Source organism: Odocoileus virginianus, chromosome 31 (assembly GCF_023699985.2).
Source record: "Odocoileus virginianus isolate 20LAN1187 ecotype Illinois chromosome 31, Ovbor_1.2, whole genome shotgun sequence".
NCBI classification, from domain to species: domain Eukaryota; kingdom Metazoa; phylum Chordata; class Mammalia; order Artiodactyla; family Cervidae; genus Odocoileus; species Odocoileus virginianus.
Window position 1 is genome coordinate 25,325,695 of NC_069704.1, and position 25,637 is coordinate 25,351,331.

The window sequence follows — 25,637 nt, forward strand, 5'->3', positions numbered from 1 at the left end:
AAAATCAGTGTAACATACTATACTAATAGATTGAAGGAAAATTACATGATTAACTTAACTGATGCAGAAAAAGCACCTGATAAAACCCAAATCCCGTATGAGAAAAGCGCTCAACAAATTAGAAAAAGGAGGAACTTCCTCAACTTGATTAAGGGCATTTATGGAAAACCCACAGCTAAAATCTACTCAATGGTGATGGCCTGAAAGCTTCCCCTTAAAGATTAGGAATGAGACAAGGATACACACTTCTGCCACTTAGAGTCAACACTGTACTGGAAGTTCTAGCCAGAGCATTAAGGCAAGAAAAGGAAGACAACCAGATTTGAAAGGAAGAAATAAAACTATCTCTGTCCACAGATGACATAATCTTAAATACAGAATGAGATCTGCAAAAATATTATTTCAGCTAATAAATAAGTTCAGCAAAAGCTGTACAAGACCAATACACAAGAGTCAGTAGTATTTCTGTAAGTAGCAATGAACAATTCAAAAAGGAAATTAAGAAAATAATCCCATCGATAACAGCATCAAAAAGAATAAAATACTTAGGGATACATTTAACCAAAGAGAGATAAGACCTTACAATAAAAACCACAAACAGTAATGAAAGAAATTGAAGAAAATAAAAATAAATGGAAACACATTCCTTGTTCATCAATGAAAAGACTTACTATCATTAAGATCTTAATACTTCCCAGAGCAATCTAAATATTCAATACAACACCTATAAAAAAATCTCAATGGCATTTTTTTACAGAAATGGAAAAGTTGATTTTAACATTTAAATGGAATCTCAAGGTACCCCAAATAACCAAAAGAATTTTGAAAAAGAACAAAAATGGAGAACTCACATGTCTTGATTTCAAAGCTTACCATAAATCTACATGTATTAAGCAATTAAGCATGGTGCTCACATAAGGCTAGATAGACAAATGGAACAGAACTGAGAGTCCAGAAAGGAACCTATATATTTATAGTCAGATGATTTTGAACAAGGGTGCCAAGACCATTCAATGGGAAAATAATAGTTTCTTCAACAAATGGTAGAGGGACAAACAGATAATCACATCCAAAAGAATGAAGTTGAACCCCTCTCTCACAGAATATACAAAGACAAGTAAGAACAGAAAGTTAGATATATTGGACTATGCCAGAATTAAAGACCTTTGTGCATTATAGGCCACCATCAAAGAAACAGAAAGACAATCTACAGAATGAGAGAAAATATTTGCAAATTACATTATCTGATAAGGGTTTAGTATCCAGAATACACAAACAACTTAACAAAAAAGACAAACCAATTGAAAACTCGGCAAAAGACTTCTATAGACATTTCTCCAAAGATCAACAAGTAGCCGACACAAGAAAAGAGGCTCAACATCATTAATCATTTAAGAAGCGATCCTGAGGGATCCTCTGGAGTGACAGAAATGTTCTATATCATGACTGCGGTGCTGGTGATACAGTAGTGTACACCTGTCAGAACACATCAAATCATACATTTGAAATAAGTGTATTTTATTACATATCCATTACACTTCAATAAAGTTGATTTTAAAAAACTCAGTCGTGATTACTCTTTAAAGGTCATGGTTGGCATTTATGTTAATCTACTTCCCTAATATGATCAGAATGTGCTTATGATACGTATTAAGCAAAGCAGTGTAGACATTATACATTAAAAGTGGTCATAAACAAAAGGTATAACTGCCAACTAGTCTGAATTCTCAAATAATTAATAAACATAGCTGCTCACCAATTCTGGAAGAGGGCAAACAGTTCCAGTATTCATATACAATCCTTCAACTATAATGAAACGTCGAGTTACACGAGCCTTGCGAGGATTCTTTAAAAGAAAAAAAAAAACGGACATTTTAAACTTTAGTAACTCCAAATACAAAAATTTGTTAGATGCTTTTTAGCACTTTCACCCTACAAGATTTATTCACCAAGATAAATAAACTGACTAAATTAATTTCAAGCTTTTTTGAGATCCTGTTACTATGAGATGAGAAACAGTGCTTTCTTCTCCCAGGTATGTTTTCAGGTCACATAGCCAATGAGGAGGCCTCACCCACAAATACAGACTGTTTAGAATCTGAGAATATTAAACAAAAATACCACCCTCCAAGCCCAGCATGACTGGAAAGGAACCCAAGGGAATCTTCTGGGGGAGAAGTGGATGTTTTATGTCATGATAGCAGGGTCAGGACACCTGGGCTACATGGGTATAACCACTGGTCAAAATTGGATCACTAGGATTTATGTATTTCAGTGTCTGTAAATTTTACCTAAAATAAGAACTATAATGATGATGACAATCATCATCATCTTCAGAGATGGGGTGGGGAGTCAGGTGAAGGTTCAGATGACACAAGAATGACAGAATTTTGAAAACAGAGCTGAGAGAAGGGCACAGGGGGCTTCACTATACTACTATTTCCTCTAAATGTGCCAGATCTTTTAATAATAAAAAGCTAAAAAACGGACAAACCTTGATCTCCCTTGTCAACCAAAAAACAAATGAAACCTCTACCTTCCTTATTCCTCAAAATTGAGTCAAGTAAAACTGACTATGGCTTCATCCAGTGATGTTCAAAGGTGGTGTAGTGGAGGGACTTTTTCAAATAACACATGCCTTTCCACACCCCACTGACATCAAGTCACTAATAAACCACTCCCACTGCTGAATCTGTTGATGTTTCAGGTATGCTGCACTGAAGGAAATGGCAACCCACTCCAGTGTTCTTGCCTGGAGAATCCCAGGGATGGGGGAGCCTGGTGGGCTGCCGTCTATGGGGTCACATAGAGTCAGACTCGACTGAAGCGACTTAGCAGCAGCACTGAAAAAATTTCATAGACAGAGTTTGCCATCACCTTTCTACTCAAAGGCTTCTTGCTTCCAAGCTTCTAATGAACAACTAGAAATTCAAATATCAGAGCTGTTCTTTAAGGTATATTGTAGAACCCACAGCTGTAATGTTCAAAAAAGTGTCTACTGAAGTACGCAAAAGTTTATATCATTCATTGAGTTTTCTTGGTCATCTTCACTCCGCCATTAACTCAAACATGAAGTCTGTGGGTCTCCTGGGAGGTCACAGGTGAGGACATGGGGGCATCCTGCTTCTCCTTGCCTTTTAAGAATGAAGTATCTTTCTTATGATCTTAAAATAATCAATGAAGGAATATTTTATTCCTGTAATATTCTTGGGAAATGGAAAAGTACAAAAAAGAATTTAACAAATGAGTTCATCACACCACACACTGATTAACTTACCTTGTTTAAGTCAGGATTTTGCTCCAATAGTCTTAGGATGTGAGTTTTAAAAATATTATTTGTGAACATTTTTACACTATTTAATACTATTTAAACCATGATTTTAATGGAGATTTACTATTTCACCTTATAGATACACCACAGATACTTAATTATTCCCACAGTGTTGGATTTACTTTGTTTCCCTCATTTGGTTTTTCCAGTTCACATTGTGAATATCGGTTGATCTTTGACACCATTTCTGATTATCTTACCTTCTAAAGACAGAACTCCAGAGGATACAGGTATTTAAGAATCCTGGAATATATGCGCCCATTTATCCTCTAGAAACGCTGTAACAACTGAAACTCTCATCAGAGCTATAGGAGAACTCTTTGTATCATCACACACATCAATGTGGCACTGATTATTACCATAAAAGTTTTCCCTAACTGGACAGGCAAAAACTTTCACCCTTATTTCTTTAATTGTTAGTGAGGTCAGACTGTTTTTTATTTGCTTAGTTGTTTGTATTTCTGTGAACTGCTGTTTTTAATCTACCTTTTTTTTTCCTTAAAGAAGGATTAATATGGGATAAGAGAACTCTAAAAGTAATGAAAAAAATGTATGAACCCCAATAGTTGGGAAATTTTTGACAAAAAAAGTTTGATCCAAATCCAGACTAAACTGCAATACTTTAACTCACTTTCAAAGTAAAAACAAGCATCTAAGTAGGAAATATATAAAAATTTAAATATGAAAATAAAACTTAAAAAGATTTCTAAAAATCAAAATGTAATTTAGAAAGCTTACTCTTGGCAGGAAAATATGGTATAAATTAACTAGTAAAAAGGTAAAAACTATAAAATGGAAATAAATTTGAAGATACTTCCTGGTTATTCATTTTTTGAAAGTTCCACAGATTGTAAATCTTATAAAATACATATACACAAAACTTGAATATGTTGTCTTCCAAATTTGTACAATGTTAACTTGGCAAAATAACTCTAGAGCAGACCAGTTCATCAGTCATACTTTCTATGGCGGTGTTCTTCAATACGGTAGCATTCTATTACTGAATCAGAATAAAGGGGAACAATGTTCCCTAACATCTATAGAGTTTTCTAAATTGTGTAATTATAAAACACAGCTTATAACACATCTATCACAGAATAGCAGAGTCTACGCATATTCATCACAAGAATGTGTATGATCATGTAGTGCTGCTCCTAGGCTATCAACTAAACAAAGACAACTGAATCCAAAAGAAATAAAACAAGTATCTAGAAAAATGGGAATTAACACAAAATTAAGAATGTGATGAGCATCTTTATCAGTTACTCTAGCAATGGATGAGTTGCAGCGGAAAAGTCCACTTGAAAGTGGTGTTTCAGACCAAGGATCTTGTGACCGGGTTACTAGTACATCTACATACAGTGGTTCCTTCTGCAGAACCACAAACCAGAACTACCTTTTCCATCCCTGTTGTCAGGGCCATAAATGCTAATTCTAACAGTGATGCTTTGAACACAGTTCCTCTATTTCTCCCTTTATCAGAACGACAAGGAGCAAGCTCCACTCCCCCAACTCCCTCCCTGCCTGAAGGAGCTAGGCAGGTGCTTGAGAACTGTAAACAGGCTGCAGGAGGGAAGGAAACCATGCTGGAGGCAGTTGCTTCCCATAGGAAGCAGTCACTCAGAGCTCTGGGATGAGGCTGGGGTCAGAAGAGTCTCACATAAATTCATAAATCAAGATACGCTGCGACTGTTTTTTCCATTGAACTGATACATGATTTATTCTGATATGAATAAGCCTATTTTAAATTCACTAGGTATACCCTGTTAACACAATAATGAATTCTGGTGTTATTTCCATAGAGTTGAGAATATATATCCCTCCATCTCCAAAAGTGCATGCAGTTTTTCTTTTTCTCTTTTTAGAAAGCTGCCTAGATACCCTTCTTCCAAATTTGCCACATATAATGATGACAATGATGAGGCAATTACTATCAGACTTGGCTTTCTAACCTGAGGTACATTTAATAAGCAAGAACACCCTTATTTAATACCCAAATGTGATCCACAGGCAAGTTTTCATGACAAATTACCATTTCATTTATAATTTAGCTGGTTAGAAAGCACTAAAGAACTGTATAATTTTCTTCAAAAGAATCATACCTTTTGATCTTCTATCTCTTGTTCTTTTAGTAGTCGCTCCAGGTCATCCATATCATTATGGTTAAATAGCTTAATGTCACTACGTGATGCCTGTAATCCCTTCTGAATAGCAAAGCAGGCAGCTTTATCTCTGCAAGAAAGACAGATCCACCAGACTGGGGTTTAAAGGGTCTTGTCAACATTCTCAGAAAAGGAATGCTTGCTTTTCCAAGTTGACCAACATCCACTTGTTAAACTGAACAGGGTAAATAGATAAAATATGTTTGAACATTAATACATCATTGTTGCACTTCACTCTGCACGTCTTTCCACCTAACTACCATACTGATTCTGTTCCAAGAAGCACACTCTTGCCATATTTTGACCTTTGAAAAATCAGCATGCATCTTACTGTATGGATGGCATATTAATTTATTCACAGTAATTTTGTCATTCTGAAAACTAAATGAAACACTGATGTATCTTATCATCAATAACATCTCTGATTTGACTGGCCATTACTCCATGAAAATGAATACTGGACTGTCGACTCTACATAACCCAGAGGAGAATGCTGAGTCATGTAGATTAAACTTCAGTACGATCTCCAAAACTGAGTTATTTGTGGTGAAAGGGTGGAATGTATTTTTTAAATTAAGTGTATCATTTAAAAGCTCAAACAAGACTTCTACTTCTGGGGAGAAAGGCATTATTAATTTTTCCTATTTTTCTCACTGGGTAAAACCAAAAATCCTGGACATTGTGCATAAAACAAATATTAGAAAATACTGAAAAATAAGAAAAAGCAGACAAGCAAGGGATGTAAGAAATGACACGAAACAAGTTCCTGGATTTTCCTGATTTGGAACTGATGCAGCAGGCAAACTGGAAATACCAACACACATAGACAAAAAAGGTCTGACAAAAGTCTGCTCTCTGTTGCCAAAAGGACAGGAAAGAGGGCAGCTCAGCAAATGATAACGTCTCTGTGTGTGTTTTTAGTCACTCAGTTATGTCCGACTCTTTGCAACCCCGTGAACTGCAGCCCGCCAAGCTCCTCTGCCTGTAGGGATTCTTCAGGCAAGAATACTGGAGTAGGTTGCCATGCCCTCCTCCAGGGGATCTTCCCAAACCAGGAATCGAACCCAGGTCACCTACACTGCAGGTGGATTCTTTACCTTCTAAGCCACCAGGGAGGCCCAGTAATGTCTCTATTGCAGCCAAATCAAGAACAACCTGGGCCTGTCCCCTCCACATCAGCAAAGGCTCAGGGGGGACCTAGACTCTAGCCCTTGCAAGGCCATAACAAGGCTCCCCAACATCCTCAAGGGAGTTGTCAGAGAAGACAACCAGGACGTGTATGTATCCCTACTGGACAGTAACGAGTGGCTCCCACTGTGAAGACCATGTGGAGAGACCCAACTTCCCACCCTCCTGCCTGAGAGGCTCTCTCCCCTCTGTGCTTAGGGTGTGTCAAGGGCGGCTCAGAGAGGAGGAGGACTCTAGTCAACAACCAGCAGAAATGAAAATAACCCATGTCAGTGTCAACGGAGGCCTGGTGGAGACCCAGTAATGAGGCAGCAGTGCCCCCTGCTCCTGTTGAAAGACTGTCAGAGAAACAATTAGAACATTTAAATAAAGCATAATATGAAACTGTTCAGGTTTTACCTGTCACACCAAGAACCAAAAAACATCAAATGGGAAAAAAAAGTCAACTAATGTAGGTACTGAGATGACAAAGCTGCCAGGATTATCTGCCAATGACTTCAGAGCAGTCACAAGGAAAATGCTTCAATGAGTAAATACCAACATGCTTGAAACAAATGAAGAAACAGGAAGTCTCATCAGAGAGAGGCAAGAAATAAAGAATCCTGTGGAGATGTTAGAATTGAAAAACAAAATAGTCAAGAGAAAAAGCATAGTGGATGAGCTCAAAATCAGAGAGCTAAAAAGAACAGTAGAAATCAAGTCAATGTAGATAGCAAAGAGAAAACAGACTAGAAAGAAAAGAACAGTGTCTCAGGGACCTGTGAGACTACAATAAAATATGCAACATTCAAATCTGTGGAGTTCCAAAGAAGAGAACCAAATAAGTACTTAAATAAATAATAGCTAAAAAAATCTCAACGTTGGCAAGAGGCTTAAACCAACAGATTAAAGAAGCTGAGTGAAATTCTTGCAGGTGAAACCAAACATATAAATGCCAATACAATTTTAGTCAAATTTCTGAAAACTAGTGACAAAGAAAAAATTCTTAAAAACAGCACGCAAAAAATGACATCTTACATATGAGGAAAAAAATTTGAATAACAGTACATTTCTCATCATAAACCATGAACACGAGAAAAAAGTGTCACAATGTATTTCAAATGCTTAAAGAAAAGACGCAACCAAGAATCCAAAACTAGCAAAAATATTCTTTAGTAATGAAGAGAAGATGATATTCTCAGTTGAAAAAAACTATGAAAATTTTTCTCAAGAGGACCTTCCGTAAATGAATGGCTAAGGAAAGCTCTCCGCACAGAAATAATAAATAAATAAAATAAAAGAATTGTACATTCTGATGAAGGAAGAAAGGACAAAGTAAAAAGTATGAACAAACACAGTAGGCTTTTCTTCTCATGAGTTTTCAAAATTATTTTTGGATGGTTAAAGTAAAAATTATAACACTATCTGTGGTTCTCAAGGTGTATACGAGAAATACTTAAAACAACCGTATTATAAAAAAAAGATATAAGTGATTGTATTATATAAACAAGATAAATAAAAATGGAACTCCCAAGGACATTCAATTAACCCTGAGGAAGGCAGGAAAAAGTAAGAAATGAAAAATAAAAATTGGCAGATCTAAGCTCTCAGATAGTTAGATAGCATTACCAATTCAATGGACATTAATCTGAGCAAACTCCATGAGACAGGGAAGGACACGGAAGCTAGGCATGCTGCAGTCCATGGGGCTGCAGAGTTGACACAACTTAGCAATCAAACAACAAGTTGTCATATACCAATGATTACATTAAGTGTAAATGGCTTAAATATACAATTTAAAGACAGAGACTGGCAGAGAGGATTAAACATACTGCCTATAAGAGAAATTGCCTTCAGATGTAATGAGATAGGTAGGTAGTAAGGGAATATGTATGTATGTTATGTACAATAATACAGGCAGTGAACGTATCTATTACATACAATAAATCTACCACACAAACATTCAAAAGGGAAAGCAGAGTGCCTGTGTTATTAACTGATAAAGATGACTCTGGAACAAAAAAAATTATCAGAGACAGAGAAAGGTATTCAGTTTAGTTCAGTTGCTTAGTCGTGTCCAATTCTCTGTGACCCCATGGACTGCAGCACACCAGGCCTCCCTCTCTATCATCAACTCCCAGAGTTTACTCAAATTCATGTTTACTGAGTCGGTGATGCCATCCAACCATTTCATCCTCTGTCCTCCCCTTCTCCTCCTGCCTTCAATCTTTCCCAGCATCAGGGTCTTAGCATCAGTTCTTCCAATGAACACCCAGGACTGATCTCCTTTAGGATGCACTGGTTGGATCTCCTTACAGTCCAAAGGACTCTCAAGAGTCTTCTCCAACACCACAGTTCAAAAGCATCAATTCTTCAGTGCTAGCTTTCTTTATAGTCCAACTCTCACATCAATACATGACCACTGAAAAAACCATAGCTTTGACTAGACGGACCTGTGTTGACAAAGCAATGTCTCTGCTTTCTAATATGCTGTCTAGGTTGGTCATAACTTTTCTTCCAAGGAGTGTCTTTTAATTTCATGGCTGCAGTCACCATCTGCAGTGAAATTTTGGAACCCCCCAAAATAAAGTCTGTCACTGTTTCTACTGTCTCCCCAACTATTTGTCATGAGGTGATGGGACCGGATGCCATGATCTTAGTTTTCTGAATGCTGAGTTTTAAACCAACTTTTCACTCTCCTCTTTCACTTTCATAAAGAGGCTCTTTAGTTCTTCACTGTCTGCCATAAGGGTGGTGTCATCTGTATATCTGAGGTTATTGATATTTCTCCTGGCAATCTTGATTCCAGCTTGGGCTTCCTCCAGCCCAGCATTTCTCATGATGTACTCTGCCTATAAGTTAAATAAGTAGGGTGACAATATACAGCCTTGACATACACCTTTCCCTATTTGGAACCAGTTTGTTGTTCCATGTCCAGTTCTAACTAACTGTTGAGCCATTATATAATAATAAAAAGGATTAATTAGTCAAGAAAACTTTTCCTAAATATGTACCAAATAACAGAGCTTACAAAAGGTTAAGAAACAAAAACTGATAAAAGTGAAAGAAGAAATAGACAAACCATAGCAACAGTTTGATAGAACTGTAGTAGTAGTAGTCTGATAGAACTTCCAAACAGAAAATCAGCAAGGATACAGAAGAACTCAATAACACCAATCAGGAAGATTTAATTGTCATTTACAGAACACTCCATTCAGCAGAATATTGTTTTCCTATTTAATGACAAAGCTTTCCTGGGAACTCAGATGGTAAAGAATCCACCTGTGATGCAGAAGACCTGGGTTCAATCCCTGGGTTGGAAAGATCCCCTGGAAGAGAGCGTGGCAACCCACTCCAGTATTCTTGCCTGGAGAACCCACATGGACAGAGGAGACTGGCAGGCTACAGTTCACGGGGTTCCAAAGAGTCAGACACGACTGAGCAGCTAAGCATAGCACAGCACATTTAATGATGACGGTCAAAAGTAATTTTCCTCAAAAGTTAAGTAAAATTTCATATGGAAATTATTTTTGTTTCACTGAAACTATGATATGTAGAAATACATCTTAAGAAGTTGACATGTAAAACTACCACTCTCTCTCTGAGTGGACTGTAAGATAGAAGTGGCAAATAAATGTTCTGTGGTTTCTTTTGGTTTTAATTTGCATATCATTGACTTTTAACAAATAATGATCAGTGTAACATTTGATCACTGCATACTATCATATGAAAAACCAAAATGCATAAGGAAGGAAATTAATCATGTGTCCTATCATGGAGTGATGTGTTCTCACTGTTGTCCTCATACAGGCTTTTCTATTTGCCAGAACATTCTTTTTTAAAGTGACTATGGAGCATATTCCAAGAGAGACCACATCACAGGCCACAAAAATAACAAATTTACACTTTCCAAAGGTTTGGAAACTAAACAACACAATAACCTATGGGTCAAAGAGAGTATTAAGGAAAATAAAATACAAGGAACTACATGAAAATGAAAATAAACACATCAAATTCATGGAACACAACTATAGCAGTGATGAGGTAAATTCATAACACTAACACATTAGGATGTGAATTAGATGTGACTGGTGATAGAAGCAAGGTCTGATGCTATAAAGAGCAATATTGCATAGGAACCTGGAATATTAGGTCCATGAATCAAGGCAAATTGGAAGTGGTTAAACAGGAGATGGCAAGAATGAATGTTGACATTCTAGGAATCAGCGAACTAAAATGGACTGGAATGTGTGAATTTAACTCAGATGACCATTATATCTACTACTGTGGGCAGGAATCCCTTAGAAGAAATGGAGTAGCCATCACGGTCACAAGAGTCTGAAACGTAGTACTTGGATGCAATCTCAAAAATGACAGAATGATCTTTGTTTGTTTCCAAGGCAAACCATTCAATATCACAGTAATCTAAGCCTATACCCCAACCAGTAACGCTGAAGAAGCTGAAGTTGAACAGTTCTATGAAGACCTACAAGACCTTTTAGAACTAACACCCAAAAAAGATGTCATTTTCATTATAGGGGACTGGAATGCAAAAGTAGGAAGTCAAGAAACACCTGGAGTAACAGGCAAATTTGGCCTTGGAGTACAGAATGAAGCAGGGCAAAGGCTAATAGAGTTCTGCCAAAAGAACGCACTGGTCCTAGCAAACACCCTCTTCCAACAACACAAAAGAAGACTCTACACATGGACATCACCAGATGGTCAACACTGAAATCAGATTGATTATATTCTTTGCACCCAAAGATGGAGAAGCTCTATACAGTCAGTAAAGACAAGACTGGGAGCTGACTGTGGCTCAGATCATGAACTCCTTACTGCCAAATTCAGACTTAAAGTGAAGAAAGTAGGGAAAACCACTAGAGCATTCATGTATGACCTAAATCAAATCCCTTATGACCACACAGTGGAAGTGAGAAATAGATTTAAGGGACTAGATCTGATAGAGTGCCTGATGAACTATGAACAGAGGTTCGTGACATTGTACAGGAGACAGGGATCAAGACCATCCCTATGGAGAAGAAATGCAAAAAGGCAAAATGGTTGTCTGAGGAGGCCTTACAGACAGCTGAGAAAAGAAGAGAAGCGAAAAGCAAAGGAGAAAAGCAAAGATACTCTTATTTGAATGCAGAGTTCCGAAGACTAGCAAAGAGATAAGAAAGCCTTCCTCAGTGATCAATGCAGAGAAACAGAGGAAAACAACAGAACGGGAAAGACTAGAGATCTCTTCAAGAAAATCAGAGATACCAAGGGACCATTTCATGCAAAGATGGGTTCGATAAAGGACAGAAATGGTATGGACCTAACAGAAGCAGAAGATATTAAGAAGAGGTGGCAATAATACACAGAAGAACTGTACAAAAAAGATCTTCACGACCCAGATAATCATGATGGTGTGATCACTCACCTAGAGCCAGATATCCTGGAATGTGAAGTCAAGTGGGCCTTAGGAAGCATCACTACGAACAAAGCTAGTGGAGGTGATGGAATTCCAGTTGAGCTATTTCAAATCCTGAAAGATGATGCTGTGAAAGTGCTGCACTCAACATGCCAGATAATTCGGAAAACTCAGCAGTGGCCACAGGACTAGAAAAGGTCAGTTTTCATTCCAATCCCAAAGAAAAACAATCCCAAAGAATGCTCAAACTACCGCATAATTGCACTCATCTCATATGCTGGTAAAGTAATGCTCAAAATTCTCCAAGCCAAGCTTCAGCAATACATGAACCGTGAACTTCCAGATGTTCAAGCTGGTTTTAGAAAAGGCAGAGGAACCAGAGATCAAAGTGCCAACATCCGCGAGATCATTGAAAAAGGAATAGAGTTCCAAAAGAACATCTATTCCTGCTTTACTGACTATGTCAAAGCCTTTGACTGTGTGGATCACAATAAACCATGGAAAATTCTGAAGTAGACGGGCATACCAGACCACCTGACCTGCCTCTTGAGAAACTTGTATGCAGGTCAGGAAGCAACAGTTAGAACTGGACATGGAACAACAGACTGGTTCCAATTAGGGAAAGGAGTATGCCAAGGCTGTATATTGTCACTCTGCTTATTTAACTTATAGGCAGAGTACATCATGAGAAATGCTGGGCTGGATGAAGCACAAGCTGGAATCAAGATTGCCAGGAGAAATATCAATAACGTCAGATATGCAGATGACACCACCCTTATGGCAGTCAGTGAAGAGGAACTAAAAAGCCTCTTGATGAAAGTGAAAGAGGAGAGTGAAAAAATTGGCTTAAAGCTCAACATTCAGAAAACTAAGATCATGGCATCTGGTCCCATCACTTCATGGGAAATAGATGGGGAAACAGTGGAAACGGTGACAGACTTTATTTTTGGGGACTTCAGAGTCACTGCAGAGAGTGATTGCAGCCATGAAATTAAGAAACGCTTACTCCTTGGAAGGAAAGTTATGACCAACCTAGATAGCATATTAAAAAGCAGAGACATTACTTTGCCAACAAAGGTCCGTCTAGTCAAGGCTATGGTTTTTCCAGTGGTCATGTATTGATATGAGAGTTGGACTGTGAAGAAAGCTGAGCCCTGAAGAATTGATGCTTTTGAACTGTGGTGTTGGAGAAGACTCTTGAGAGTCCCTTGGACTGCAAGGAGATCTAACCAGTCCACTCTTAAGGAGATCAGTCCTGGGTGTTCATTGAAAGGACTGATGCTGAAGCTGAAACTCCAATACTTTGGCCACCTCATGCGAAGAGTTTACTTATTGGAAAAGACCCTGATGCTGGGAGGGATTGGGGGCAGGAGGAGAAGGGGACGACAGAGGATGAGATGGCTGGATGGCATCACCGACTCGGTGGACATGAGTCTGAGTAAATTCCGGGAGTTGGTCAAGGACAGGGAGGCCTGGTGTGCTGCGATTCATGGGGCCGCAAAGAGTTGGACACGACTCAGCGACTGAACTGAACTGAACACATTAGAAAAAAAGAAAAGCCTCAAATTAGTAATTGCAGTTCTCTCCTCAAGAACCTAGAAAGAACAAGATAAACTGAAAATGAGGAGATAAGAAATACAACAGCAATCAGCAGAAATGAAAACAAAAATACACTGTACCAAAAATCTATGAAACAGAGTTGATTTTTAAAAAAAAAAAAAAAAAGATCAATAGAATTAACAAATCTCTAGCAAAAATGACAAAAAAGAGAATAGACAGAAATACCAATCAGGAAGGAAATGGGCTTCTAGACATTCAAAGGACAATAAAGGAATACCACATTAGAAGGTAATAAAGGAATACCACAAAGTATGCTATACATACAAATTTGATTATTCAGAAGAAATGGACCAATTACTTGAAAAACACTAACTACTTCATCTTACTTAATTTTTAAATAGCCTTATAAGTACTAAGGAAATCAAATTCATAATTAAAATACCTCTAAAACAAAACAAAACAAAAACAAAAAAACTCCAGGCTCAGCTGTTTTTACTGGAGAATTCTAACAAATGCTTACAGAATTTCTCCAGAAAATACTAGAAGAGGAGAGAACACTTTCAAATTGACCTCATAAAGTATTATTCTGATGCCAAGACTGCTGCTGCTGCTGCTAAGTCGCTTCAGTCATGTCTGACTCTGTGAGACCCCATAGACAGCAGCCCACCAAGTTCCTCCATCCCTGGGATTCTCCAGGCAAGAACACTAGAGTGGGTTGCCATTTCCTTCTCCAATGCATGCATGCATGCTAAGTTGCTTCAGTCGTGTCTGACTCTGTGCAACCCCATAGATAGCAGCCCACCAGGCTGTTCACAGGATTCTCCAGGCAAGAATACTGGAGTAGGCTGCCGTTTCCTTCTCCAACGCCAAGACTAACAAAGTCTAAAAATAGTTAAGTATGGCTAGTCATCAGGGAAATATAAACTAAAAGCACAATGTGATATCTTTATACACCTACAGAATGGCTAAAACAAAAAATAGTGACAATACCAAATGCTTCTGAGGATGCTGGAGAAACTAGATCGCTTATATACTGTTGACAGAAATGTGAAATAATACAGCCAATCTGAAAAGTTTGGCAATTTCTTAAAAAGTGAAATGTGTGACACTGCATGACCAGCAACTGTACTCTTTCGTCTATATTGCAAATAAAAACTTAAGCTCACAGAGAAACCTGTACATGAATATTTATTGCATCTTTACTTGTAATAGCCCCAAACTAAAAACAACTCTGATGTCCTTAAGAAGTGAATGATTCAACAAACTTTGGTGTATCCATACCATGGAATGTGGCTCAGCAATCAAAAGGAACTCCTGTTTTACACAATAATTGTGGAGAATCTCTGGAAAATTCATTCAAAATGAAAAAGGCAATCCTCAAATATTACCTACTATGTGATTACATATAGTAGGTGACCAGCAATTTAGCACAGCAATCTTGAAATGATGAAACTACAGAGACAGAAGAGAGTAGTGGCTGCCAGGGGCTCAAGAGAAAGCAGGGTGGAAGGGACCCAGCAGTGACACCGCCAGGGGCTATCTTGCCTTTACCAGCATCTACATTCCAGTGTGAAACTGTATTACAGTTCTGCAAGAGGTGACCTTTGGGGAAGACTAGGTAAAAGGTCCAGAAAATCTCTACATTTCTTACAGGTGTATGTAAAGCCACAATATATCAACATAAAGCATTTCATTAGAAAAGGGTACATAAAGTAACAAAGATAAAGTAACAAGGAAAGACTTAAGTATATCAACAGCCATTGCTCTGAGATCTGTAGGCAAAGCATTATCACGGTTTACTACAGAAGAAAGAAAATAAAACCTCGGGCATATTGCCTATGCCTAGTGAAATTATCAAAAACAATTCATTAAACCATTTACTAAATATCATTTTTACCTCCAGTGTTCCTACCTAGATTTCAGGTGGAATCTTTAAAATTATGTACAAGGAAATAATTAAGTTGGCTAATGATGTACTACAAATTTAAGTTCTAAGACACCAGGCATAAGACTTGAAAGTGAATTTAGACTAGGTTTCCCAACTAAATCAAAAGGACAATATAGTATTTATTATCTGACAATGGAAGCATACAAGTTCAACTGTTTAACTGTAAGCTTTTTCTGAACTTTAAACTCAAAACGGAATTTATGGGGTGGTACTTGTACAAAGCAATACTGGATGACACTGTAGTTGTAACTATGCTTTATTAAAAATCTAGCCCCTAACTGGGGACTTTCTTAACTCACAAGGACACAATGCTGTCAGGAGCTGCATAGGGAAGGCAGAGGGCTGGCCCCTTCCTGCAGAAGTTTGACCTTCTCAACGTCAAAAAAAAAAAAAAAAAATCAATATTTTAGGTAGATGATCTCTAACAGAGGCATTCTCTAGAAAGGCCAACATTATTTCCAAAGGAATTTTGATGAGAAATGTAGGTAAAGGTTACTTACACAAACACAATGTCCCCTCTCTTAGAGTAAGCAGGAATAGCACTAGCTATAGTGGCAAATCCATATGAGTATATTATGGCTTCTTCTGTCTTCATAAATTTTGCCAGGCGGTCTTCTAAATCCAAGTGCACATCTAGATCAAGAGTAAAAAGTTAAACGGTTAAAAGGTCTTTTAATTCTTTCTCTTTGACTAAAGAAGAAATAACATAGGCAGTTTAGTTATTAATAGTCACCTTGTGGTCAAATGTAATTGTTTTTAGTTGTAAGTTACACAATATCTACTAAGATAATTCCAGGCCCAAACTATTTCTATATTCTGTGAACTGAGTCAGCTACTCATTTGTCCATAAATGTATGACTGAGATGGCTCTGACTCTTGGTTTTGCTTTCGTATCACTCTAGCAGTAAGAATTCAAGTCCCTGTCACTTTGCCTGCTTTAACTTCTCTCAATCAACAATGCTGAGGTGTTATCAATGTACAATGGTAATTTATTAATGCCTTTTTGCATATTAGCAGAAGTGACCAAACCAGGCATTAAGACAACTGTCAACCAGCTTTTAAAAGGAAAAGAATGAAAAAAGCAAAGTAGTTAAAAAGAACTCCATACACTCTGCACTGACAGGGAGACTTTCTCAACTATGGAGGTCACTCTGCTGACAGTTTGTGTCAGCATTTACTGGTGGCACCTTCCATCACACTGTAGGACTGAATTTCTGTCTGAATTTTCTTTTTAAGAGCACTGGTGAATTCAAATGTAGAGTACAAAGAGAAATATGGTCCTTTTACGGAAGCAGCTTAGGAAGAATGTTGGTATAATCATAGAGATAAATTGTATTAAACTGTTTTTTTTCTTCTCTCTTACATCATGGTTCCATATAGCCTTTCACCTTCCCAGGCCCTCGGATGAAAAGACCAGCGATATCTGGAATAAACAGTATACTGACTGGCTTTGAACTGGAAAACTTTTTAAGGTGTCTTGAAGCATTACCCAAGAGCGGAAAAATTTTTTCAACTTCCTTTAGCTCTTTTAACTACAGCAGGACCCAAGCCTGGAGAACCAGATCAGCGTTTTACCCACGCCCTGTGCAAGAAGAACTCAGAAGCGCATACAGGGAACATGCAGACAGGCCCCTCTAGCCTTGTAGTTTCAAGAGGAAGAGGCGGCGCTCAGAGGAGTAAAGGCAGGCTTTCAGACAGAGCCGGGGCACCTCCACTGAGGGAACTCGGAGTGTGGGCAGTGGCAGAGGACCTAGATGTTCTCAAGCAAGGGCTGGTGAAGAAGGCTGACAGCCCAGCAGAACCCTCCCTTCAGCCTAGATGGTGAGGACCTGTAGGTGGGAGCATTGCACACCAAGAGATCCCTTCAGCATCAGCCTTCCCTGCGGTATGCTCCCCCCACCAGAGGCATTCCTAGTGAGAAAGTGGAGAGGGAAAAGACCTGAAGGACTGAGAGATACAAAAGAAACAACTTAATCCAGCTAAACAAAGCTAGACTCTGAGTGGATTAAATATTTCCACAGTAAGGGACAGGGACCTAGTTAATTATAAAGCTTCCATCACCTTCCAGGTAGGGGTAAGTTCAGCAATAGGAATAAACAACTTTTTAGAACATTTGACTAAAGTGTGTAAACTCTGTAAACCCACTTACTGATATATCAGAGGCAAGTTGATGCCTTTTAATTAATGAGACAAAATTGAGAATTATAAAAGATACAACTTCACAAAGGACTACATTTTTAAAAGGAGATGAGGGCTAACAATCTCAGTTAATTCAGTTGTAGTAAGTATCACATAAAGATACTCTGATAAGCAATGGGTCAGGGAGAAACACAGGGCTCCTGCCACTTGACAAAGTGAGACAGCTAAGAGAGGCATCTGGCAGTTCTCAATGGAGAACTCTGAGTCTACAGGGCAGACAAAAGACTAAGCTGTGCCTTCGGTCTCCTGGTCTGAAGCATTTGGGTCCCTTCTACACTCAGAACTGCAACACCTCCATAGTGACTTCTGACTAAAGGCAGAGGTCCCTCAATCATGAACTAAAGGCTGCAGGGGTGGGAGGCAGTAGTTGAGCAAGAGAGAAGACAACATAGAGGGTCCAAACTAAATCCCAATTTGATGGCAAGAGAGGTACAGTGAGGAATTAGAAAATTTAGCAGCAGTATCCGAAAAATAAAATAAATCAAAGTCTACTTCATTCGTAGGCTTCTTAAAGGATGATAGAGAATTGTGAAACTGAACTATTTATCCCATTCTAATCAAGCAATGATAAAAAAAAAAAATCTACTTAAAAAAAAAAATCTAGGCATGCTTCTGCCCATTTATAAGTTTAAAAGTATACCAATATAGCCTGAAAGTGAAAGTCACTCAGTAGATTCCGACTGTCTGCAACCCCATGGACTATACAGTCCATGGAATTCTCCAGGCCAGAATACTGGAGTGGGTAGCTTTTCCCTTCTCCAGGAGATCTTTCTAACCCACAGACAGAACCCAGGTCTCCTGCACTGCAGGCAGATTCTTTACCAGCTGAGTCACAGGGGAAGCCCAAGAATACTGGAGTGAGTAGCCTATCCCTTCTCCAGCCTATCCCTTCTTCCTGACGCATGAATTGAACCAGGGTCTCCTGCATTGCAGGTGGATTCTTTACCAACTGAGTTATCAGGGAAGCACTCCTATATAGCCTACTACATAAAAAATACATGAAATATCACTTGATTTCCATTACCAAATAGTTATTTTTATAGAACTGATACTTTAAATACATCAATATTAAATAAACATGAGATTTCACAATAACAAGGTCTAGAAGGATGCATCCTGGTTGATTGAAATGGTACCAAAGGAGTGCTTAGCTTTTCAAGCATCAAACCTGTGATAGCAACAACACCAAGTCTAAAGGCTTGATTTTGCTCCTGCCTGCCCACCCTTCTATAAGGTATGTTGCCAGGGAAAAGTTTCAGGCAGAAATCTGACAAGAACAAGGAAAGCAGAAAAGTACCAGACAACCAGTTTCCTCCATGCAGCTGAGCACAGGCATGTCTCAGGTGTGTCTTTCTTTTCTTCTGTGTTAGTGCCCTCTGAGCACCTTCCCTACAGGAAGACCCCCACCACTCCACTGCCTCCCGTTTCTGATCAGATGAGAGGGCACGCCCCATGTAGGAGGACTCCTTCAAATTACAATGCTGCCTCTAAACTGGGAATTAGCTATGGCAAATCTCAACAATTTAGCTAGCATAAATACTACCCAAGTCACAGTGAAATGCTTTCATTATCTCTATTTCAAAAAGAAAAAACATGCTGTGGATACAGACAAACTTTCTGCCAACCACAAAAAGGGATTTAAAATCATTCTGTAGATCTAGATCATTCTCTTCACTGATTAGCAATAAAACAAATAAAAATAAATAAAATAAACACATCTTGGCTCTGCTTTAGGGGTTTAGAGTTAGCAACTCAGTTGATAAAAAAATTATGTTAATACTCTCATCACACATACTCATAACCATTTTTATCTCATTACCACGAAGTGGTAAGAAGAATCTCTCTACAATAAGTCAGTGGTTTACTGGTTCTTGTCTAGTCCCGGAAGCTTAAATAAGACAGGCCTTTTCTCCTCCTAACTAAAAACACCGGGCTTTAGCTGATGACAGCCTTGCAAAGCAGGTTTTGTGACAGGTGAACAAGGATAACTGTGTAACTTCTTTTTATGTATGATACTACTCTGCAATGAAGAAATTCTCAACAAAAGGGCGGGGGAGGCAGCAACAGAAAAAACCGTCAGGGCATGTTCTTGGACTCTGGATGTCTATCTTCTGTGTGTATGATCCATTTCAACAATTAAGATTCATAGATTTGCATGCAGCATTCTTTAATTCACTGCTACGAACCAATATGGCAGGCAAGAGGCTGTGGCAGGAGGTGACCAGCACCTCCTTGTCTTCTCAGCACTTGCTGCCCTTTGTGGCACCTGCTCCCTCACCAGAACGTAACAGATGGGAGGCAAGGCTAGGGCAGGATGCCCCGCACCAAGCACAGAGCCTGACCATGGTGGTCATCACAGGGGCTCAGATCTGGGGTCCCTCACTGCCAGCTGTGAACCCCAGACAGGCCTAAAACTATTCTGTCCCTCTCAGGTCCTTCCTCTGTCAAATGGCAACAGGTGTACCTACCTGAAAGGATTGTTAGGAGAACTGCAAGAGTTAATGCTCATGAACACTCAGAATAATGCCTGGCATGGGAAAAGCAGTATGCTGTGTGTTTGTCCAACTAAATTAATATTTGTAGAAAAAAAGAAAATGCTTTCTTCTTTTAAAAGGAAATATCAGATATGTTACCTTTTAATGAAGCTATCCAAATTCTGGATATCCAAATATAAGGACTATCTTATATTAAAGCCACTTGGTTCAATTTCCTATTTATCAGAATTAAAGGAGGTATTATGGCCAAATTTGTTGTTTAGAGGAAACACCATAGAATTGCCAACTTTAAAACAATTTAAAAACAACCTACTATATTTTATCTTATATCTCCATATTTTTATGTTACATATTTTAAATACCTGAGACTCAGACAATTTTTCTTAAAAGTACAAATATCACATATATACTCATTAGAACACAAAAACAGTGCTGAATGTTTTTCAGAATGCTTTCACATGCAGTATTTTTTCACAAACAGTATCTTATGTGATTCTTACCAAAATGTTCTAAGTTGCACAAAGATCATTCCCTGCCTACACTGAGAAAACTACAATCCCATGACTGGTAGAAGGAAGTAGCAGATCTAGGAATTTTATGACCAAGTGCTTTTCCTACTAAAACATGCAGTCAGGATCCTACAACAGGGAAAAAATATTTTCAAAATAAACAAACAGTTCTTTACTATTGGCTCTAAAACACAATTAAATGTCACTATCTCTCAACATAAAACCCTGCCTGTAACTGTCTTTTGATTTAGTTTGAGACCACAGAGCCAAGTATGCAAGGCAGATCCCAGGCCTGAGGAATAAACAAATAAATGAGATCTGAATGCATACAAACAAAATAAAAAGGTTCAGTAAGAGCAATTATCAAAGGCACTGGGACCTCATCAGCCTTAGAGAAAAGGAAGGCTCCACAATTTGATAAAACCATTTGACTGATTCTAAAATACACATTAAAACAGTACGATGAGAAGGTGGAAAAACCTCTGATTCACATGTTCCTTTACTATGTAAGACAACTTGCTGGGCCTTTAGGAGGCAAGAGAACATTTAGTCTAAGAAACTAGAAGAATTTTAACTCAATTCTCAATTTTCTTTTTTCTGTGTTAATCATCTAGTATCACCTAACTTTACTATCAAACAATAAGCGGAAAATGTTTTAATAAGGACATTTACTTTTCCACTAAGTGATTCTCATTCATTATTTGAAATGTTGAGAGCTAAAACAGGCAACATTTGCTTCACTGAAAATAGATACCTGAGTGATCCTTCCGAGAAAAAGGCAAGATTAAAAGCAACCTTTTGCTGGGCCAGGGAAAGAGACCCTAGTCTCACAAATGCACAAGCTACTAAAATGAAAGGAAAGGGGTCTTCACTTCTGCTTTAATGCTCAGTGCAAAGGGTTAATGCACCCTAAATACTTAGAATAATTTAACTGTAGACAGTATTTTAGAGATTTAAAATACAGCTTTAGCAGATCTCAAGTAGCTTCCCTAAACTTACCTACACTGAAATTTCAAGGTAATGTAATATAATTACAATAATTTAAGTGATTGGTTCCAGAATAAGGAAAAACAGAAAATATCCTATTGAAAAACCAAAAAGTAAAAATACATGCAATATACATATAAAGAAAGGGGAAAAGATGATAAGCAAGCATGGGTAACTGCTGAAAAGGAACAAAGCAAGTTAACAGGAAGGACGATATACTCAGAAAACATCACATGTTACTCCAGGCTGTAGGTTTGGTGTCTTATTACAAAACCATCACACGGCAAACTAACCTTCAATCTTTGTGCCAATACCACAGTCTGACTGGACCTTGAACTACAACAGGACAAGAACAATGTGTGTGAGTGGGTATGTGCTGTCATTTAGACATGTCCAGCCCTTTGAGACCCCACGGACTGTAGCCCACCGAGCTCCTCTGTCCATGAGATATTCCAGGCAAGAATACTGGAATGGGTTGCCATTCCCAACTCCACGGGATCTTCCTGACCCAGGATCGAACCCACGTCTCTTGCATCGCCTGCACTGGCAGGCAGATTCTTTACCACTATGCCCAAGAAAGACACAGTGACAAATAAAGTAGTTCACAGAAGAGCTGATAACACAACTATGTGTTTATTACATTCAGACATGTGAGAGATTAAATTTAAAACATACTTGAACAGCATACTACATATATAGGGTATGCTATCATTTTTGTAAAACTGGGGTGAAAAAGTATGGAAGTGGTTTGCATACACTGAAAAAAAGTCTCTGGAAGAATTAACAAGAAACTACTGACAGCAGCTGTCTTTTCTGGGAGGCAGAATGACAGTGGGTAGAAGACTTCACTATCTTCTTAAACCTTTTTGAGATTTATATCATGGACTGAATTATTCAATCAAGAAAGTTAATTTAGGGTTTTATGAAAAGTGAAATAAGTCAGGCAGAGAAAGACAAACACCATATGATCTCACTTATATGTGGACGCGAAAAAACAAAACAAACAAACCATAATGAAAACAGACTCATAAAGAAGAAATATGTGGCTGCCAAAGGGAAAGGGGATGAGGAATGGGGAGAATTAGGTACAGGGGATTAAGAGGTACAAACGTCCCGTTATAAAATAAATAAGCAACAGGGATGTAATATACAGCATAGGGTATGTGGCCAATGATATTGTAATAATTTTGGGGACAGATGGTTGCTAGACTTATCATGGTGATCACTGCATAATGTATGCAAACATCAAATCACTATACACTTGAAACTAACATAATATTTTTTGTCAACTATACTGCATTTTAAAAATTAATCTAAAAATCATTAAAGACCTCCCCCCCCACACACACACACAAATCTGGAAGCCACAGCATCCTATTATGCATATTTCAGGTGATTCAAATGAAAAACTGACTGGGCGATTACAACAACATACTTCCACAGTTCTGGGAAAACTGGTCTTAAAGATTTGAAACTTTTTTTTCACTAAATTTTACAATAAATCTCTTATTGGTCTTCTCAGATAACTCTCAAACAAGAGTCAAGGCCACACGAGCAAATAAAATCTGCTAGAAAGAGAGGCTTTTAAGAAAGCAAATTCTTTACCCCAGCAAGCAGATCATGGAAAGAAAGGCTTGTTCATCAGATTACAACAAATAAACCTATAAAAACAAAAAGTGCCTTTTCTAGTTTTCTAATTCTTATCAAGGAAATAATACCCTACCAATAAAATGCAGGCAAACAACTCATGTTTGCATTAGGTTAGGAGAAAGAGGGAGGCTCTGATCTAAGCTCTTTAAAGTCTTTGATCTTCCCATTACAATTGCAAATCAGAAAACTTGTTTTCTAGTTTTAGGGTTGAAATTAATTAGCAGTGTGACCATGAGGAAGTCACTTAACCTCTCTGAGCTTTCTAGTTCTCTTCTGAATAGCTGGGATTCAAGAATACAAGATTTTAAAGATCCTGTCCAGCTGCAGGATTCTTGGACACCAACTCCCATCATCTGTTTCCAATACAAATAATTCAACCACCAAACTAGCTAAGGGATACAGAAAGGTGCTCCCTTAAATAAAAACATCTTAACTGTAGAAGTGGAAAAAAAAAAAACAAACACAGACCAAGAAATGAAAATGAGCAGAGAAGACAAAAGAGACTTCCTTCCCTGGTCCCTTTTCCCACCCTCTGACATTTCATAAACCAGAATGTTGTTTCCAGTAGTATACTCACTTGAACAATTATATAACATTTCTGAAACTTTCAGAAGCAAAGAACAATATACATTTAACAAAAGCCACCAGAAAATTCCAAGGTCTTCTTTGATGACTCTGATTTAGGGAGTTCACTGTGTTTGAAATCACACTCATCCTAACACATAGTTAATCCATCCCCAGGTCATCCACACATAAGAAAATCAATGATCCTTCATGTTCATTCCAGAAAGAAAAGGGCTATACAGTTGACCACTGCCCCCCTTACCCCCAATCTGTTCTCACCTTGCTCCTGGCATGTGGTGGCTGCCCAGCCAGGGCAACTTCCCAGTCCCTCTGCTGGAGACACGATCCGGGTTATGTTTTCACCAATGGAATGTGAGCAGAATGATAAGCAATACCACCTGCCCACCCAAATGGGCACAGCAGCCCTGCACTCCTGCCCCCCCATACTCATCATTTGGCTACAGCCACGCAGACAAGGAAGGTGCCCTTATTAGGCCAACAGCAACAATACAGGGAAGATCTGGGTTCCTGCACGACTATAAAGAGCAGAGCCATGCAAACCAGATGCTCCCTGTTACAAATGTCATGCATGGCAGACAGTCTCCTCACACCACTGTCTCTTGGGACAAATGCAACAAGAGCTCAGTCTTCGTCCTACTGAGACAGTGCGCTTTTGGTACCCATGGCCCTTTGACACAAGGGACAGTCAGCCTGAGATCAACACGTCTCCCATCAATGCTTTCAAACACAAAATCTTTTAGAAAGTTCACCTGCTTATTACCACAACTAAGGACACCTTTTCCAAGGAGTTTTGAAATCAGATTGGATCTTAATTGTTGAAAGCAGTAGTCTAAAAAATATGACAGAAAACATACCAAATGTGCCATAAAATCCTCTAGGTCCACAAGTTCCCACACCATACTTCTTTAGAGATGCCAAAGCTGCTGCCTTCGTGGAAAAAAATATATATATTGTAATAATTTAGCTTTAAGAATTCAAAAATGAAATTTCCTGTTTTTTAACCCACATAGCTCCCCAGTCACCTGGCTTTTCCTCCTTTATAAGGACTAAGACAATTCTGACAGGATATAAAGAAAGGAGGGATGGAAAGATTTAGGCATATGACTAAGGACATGGAAAAGTTGTATTAGTTTGATCATTAAAACCTGGTTGTTAGTTGCTCAGTTGTGTCCGACTCTTCGAGACCCCATGGACTGTAGACTACCAGGCTCCTCGGTCCATAGGATTTTCCAGGCAAGCGTACTGGAGTGGGTTGCCATTTCCTTCTCCAGGGGATCTGCCCAACCTAGGGATGGAACCCAGGTCTCCTGCATTGTAGGCAGACACTTTACCATCTGAAAACCTGGTTAACTCAATGCATTTGCACTTTTTGGCATTTTGGGCCTAAGTTTTACCTCAAAGTTCATGGACATGAACTTGTGCAAACTTCGGGAGATGGTGAGGGGCAGGGAGGCCTGGCATGCTACAGTCCAAGGGGTTGAAAAGAGTCGGACATAACTGGGCGACTGAACAACTTTCCTCAAAAAATGTTTACTAGCCCAAAATCCCAAAAGGAGATGAGGCAATTTCTTGGACACATCTCCAACTATTACCGGGTTTGGTTCATATAGTTCTCTGGCTGTCATCTA

General features: G+C 38.5%; 1 protein-coding gene across 2 annotated transcripts in view; it reads right to left on the reverse strand.

The window, feature by feature from the left end:
* The window catches only part of SPTLC1 (serine palmitoyltransferase long chain base subunit 1), a 59,964-nt gene that overhangs the window by 15,844 nt on the left and 18,483 nt on the right, over positions 1-25,637 (reverse strand). Inside the window, exons 5-8 of one of the 2 annotated variants that reach the window (XM_020893973.2) lie at positions 24,864-24,936; positions 16,085-16,217; positions 5,434-5,563; positions 1,757-1,846 (exon numbers count right to left, since the gene is read on the reverse strand). In XM_020893973.2, the coding sequence (XP_020749632.1) occupies positions 1,757-1,846; positions 5,434-5,563; positions 16,085-16,217; positions 24,864-24,936 (426 nt within the window). The remainder of the gene's footprint in view (positions 1-1,756; positions 1,847-5,433; positions 5,564-16,084; positions 16,218-24,863; positions 24,937-25,637) is intronic. The other variant, XM_070459420.1, reaches the window with a different exon arrangement.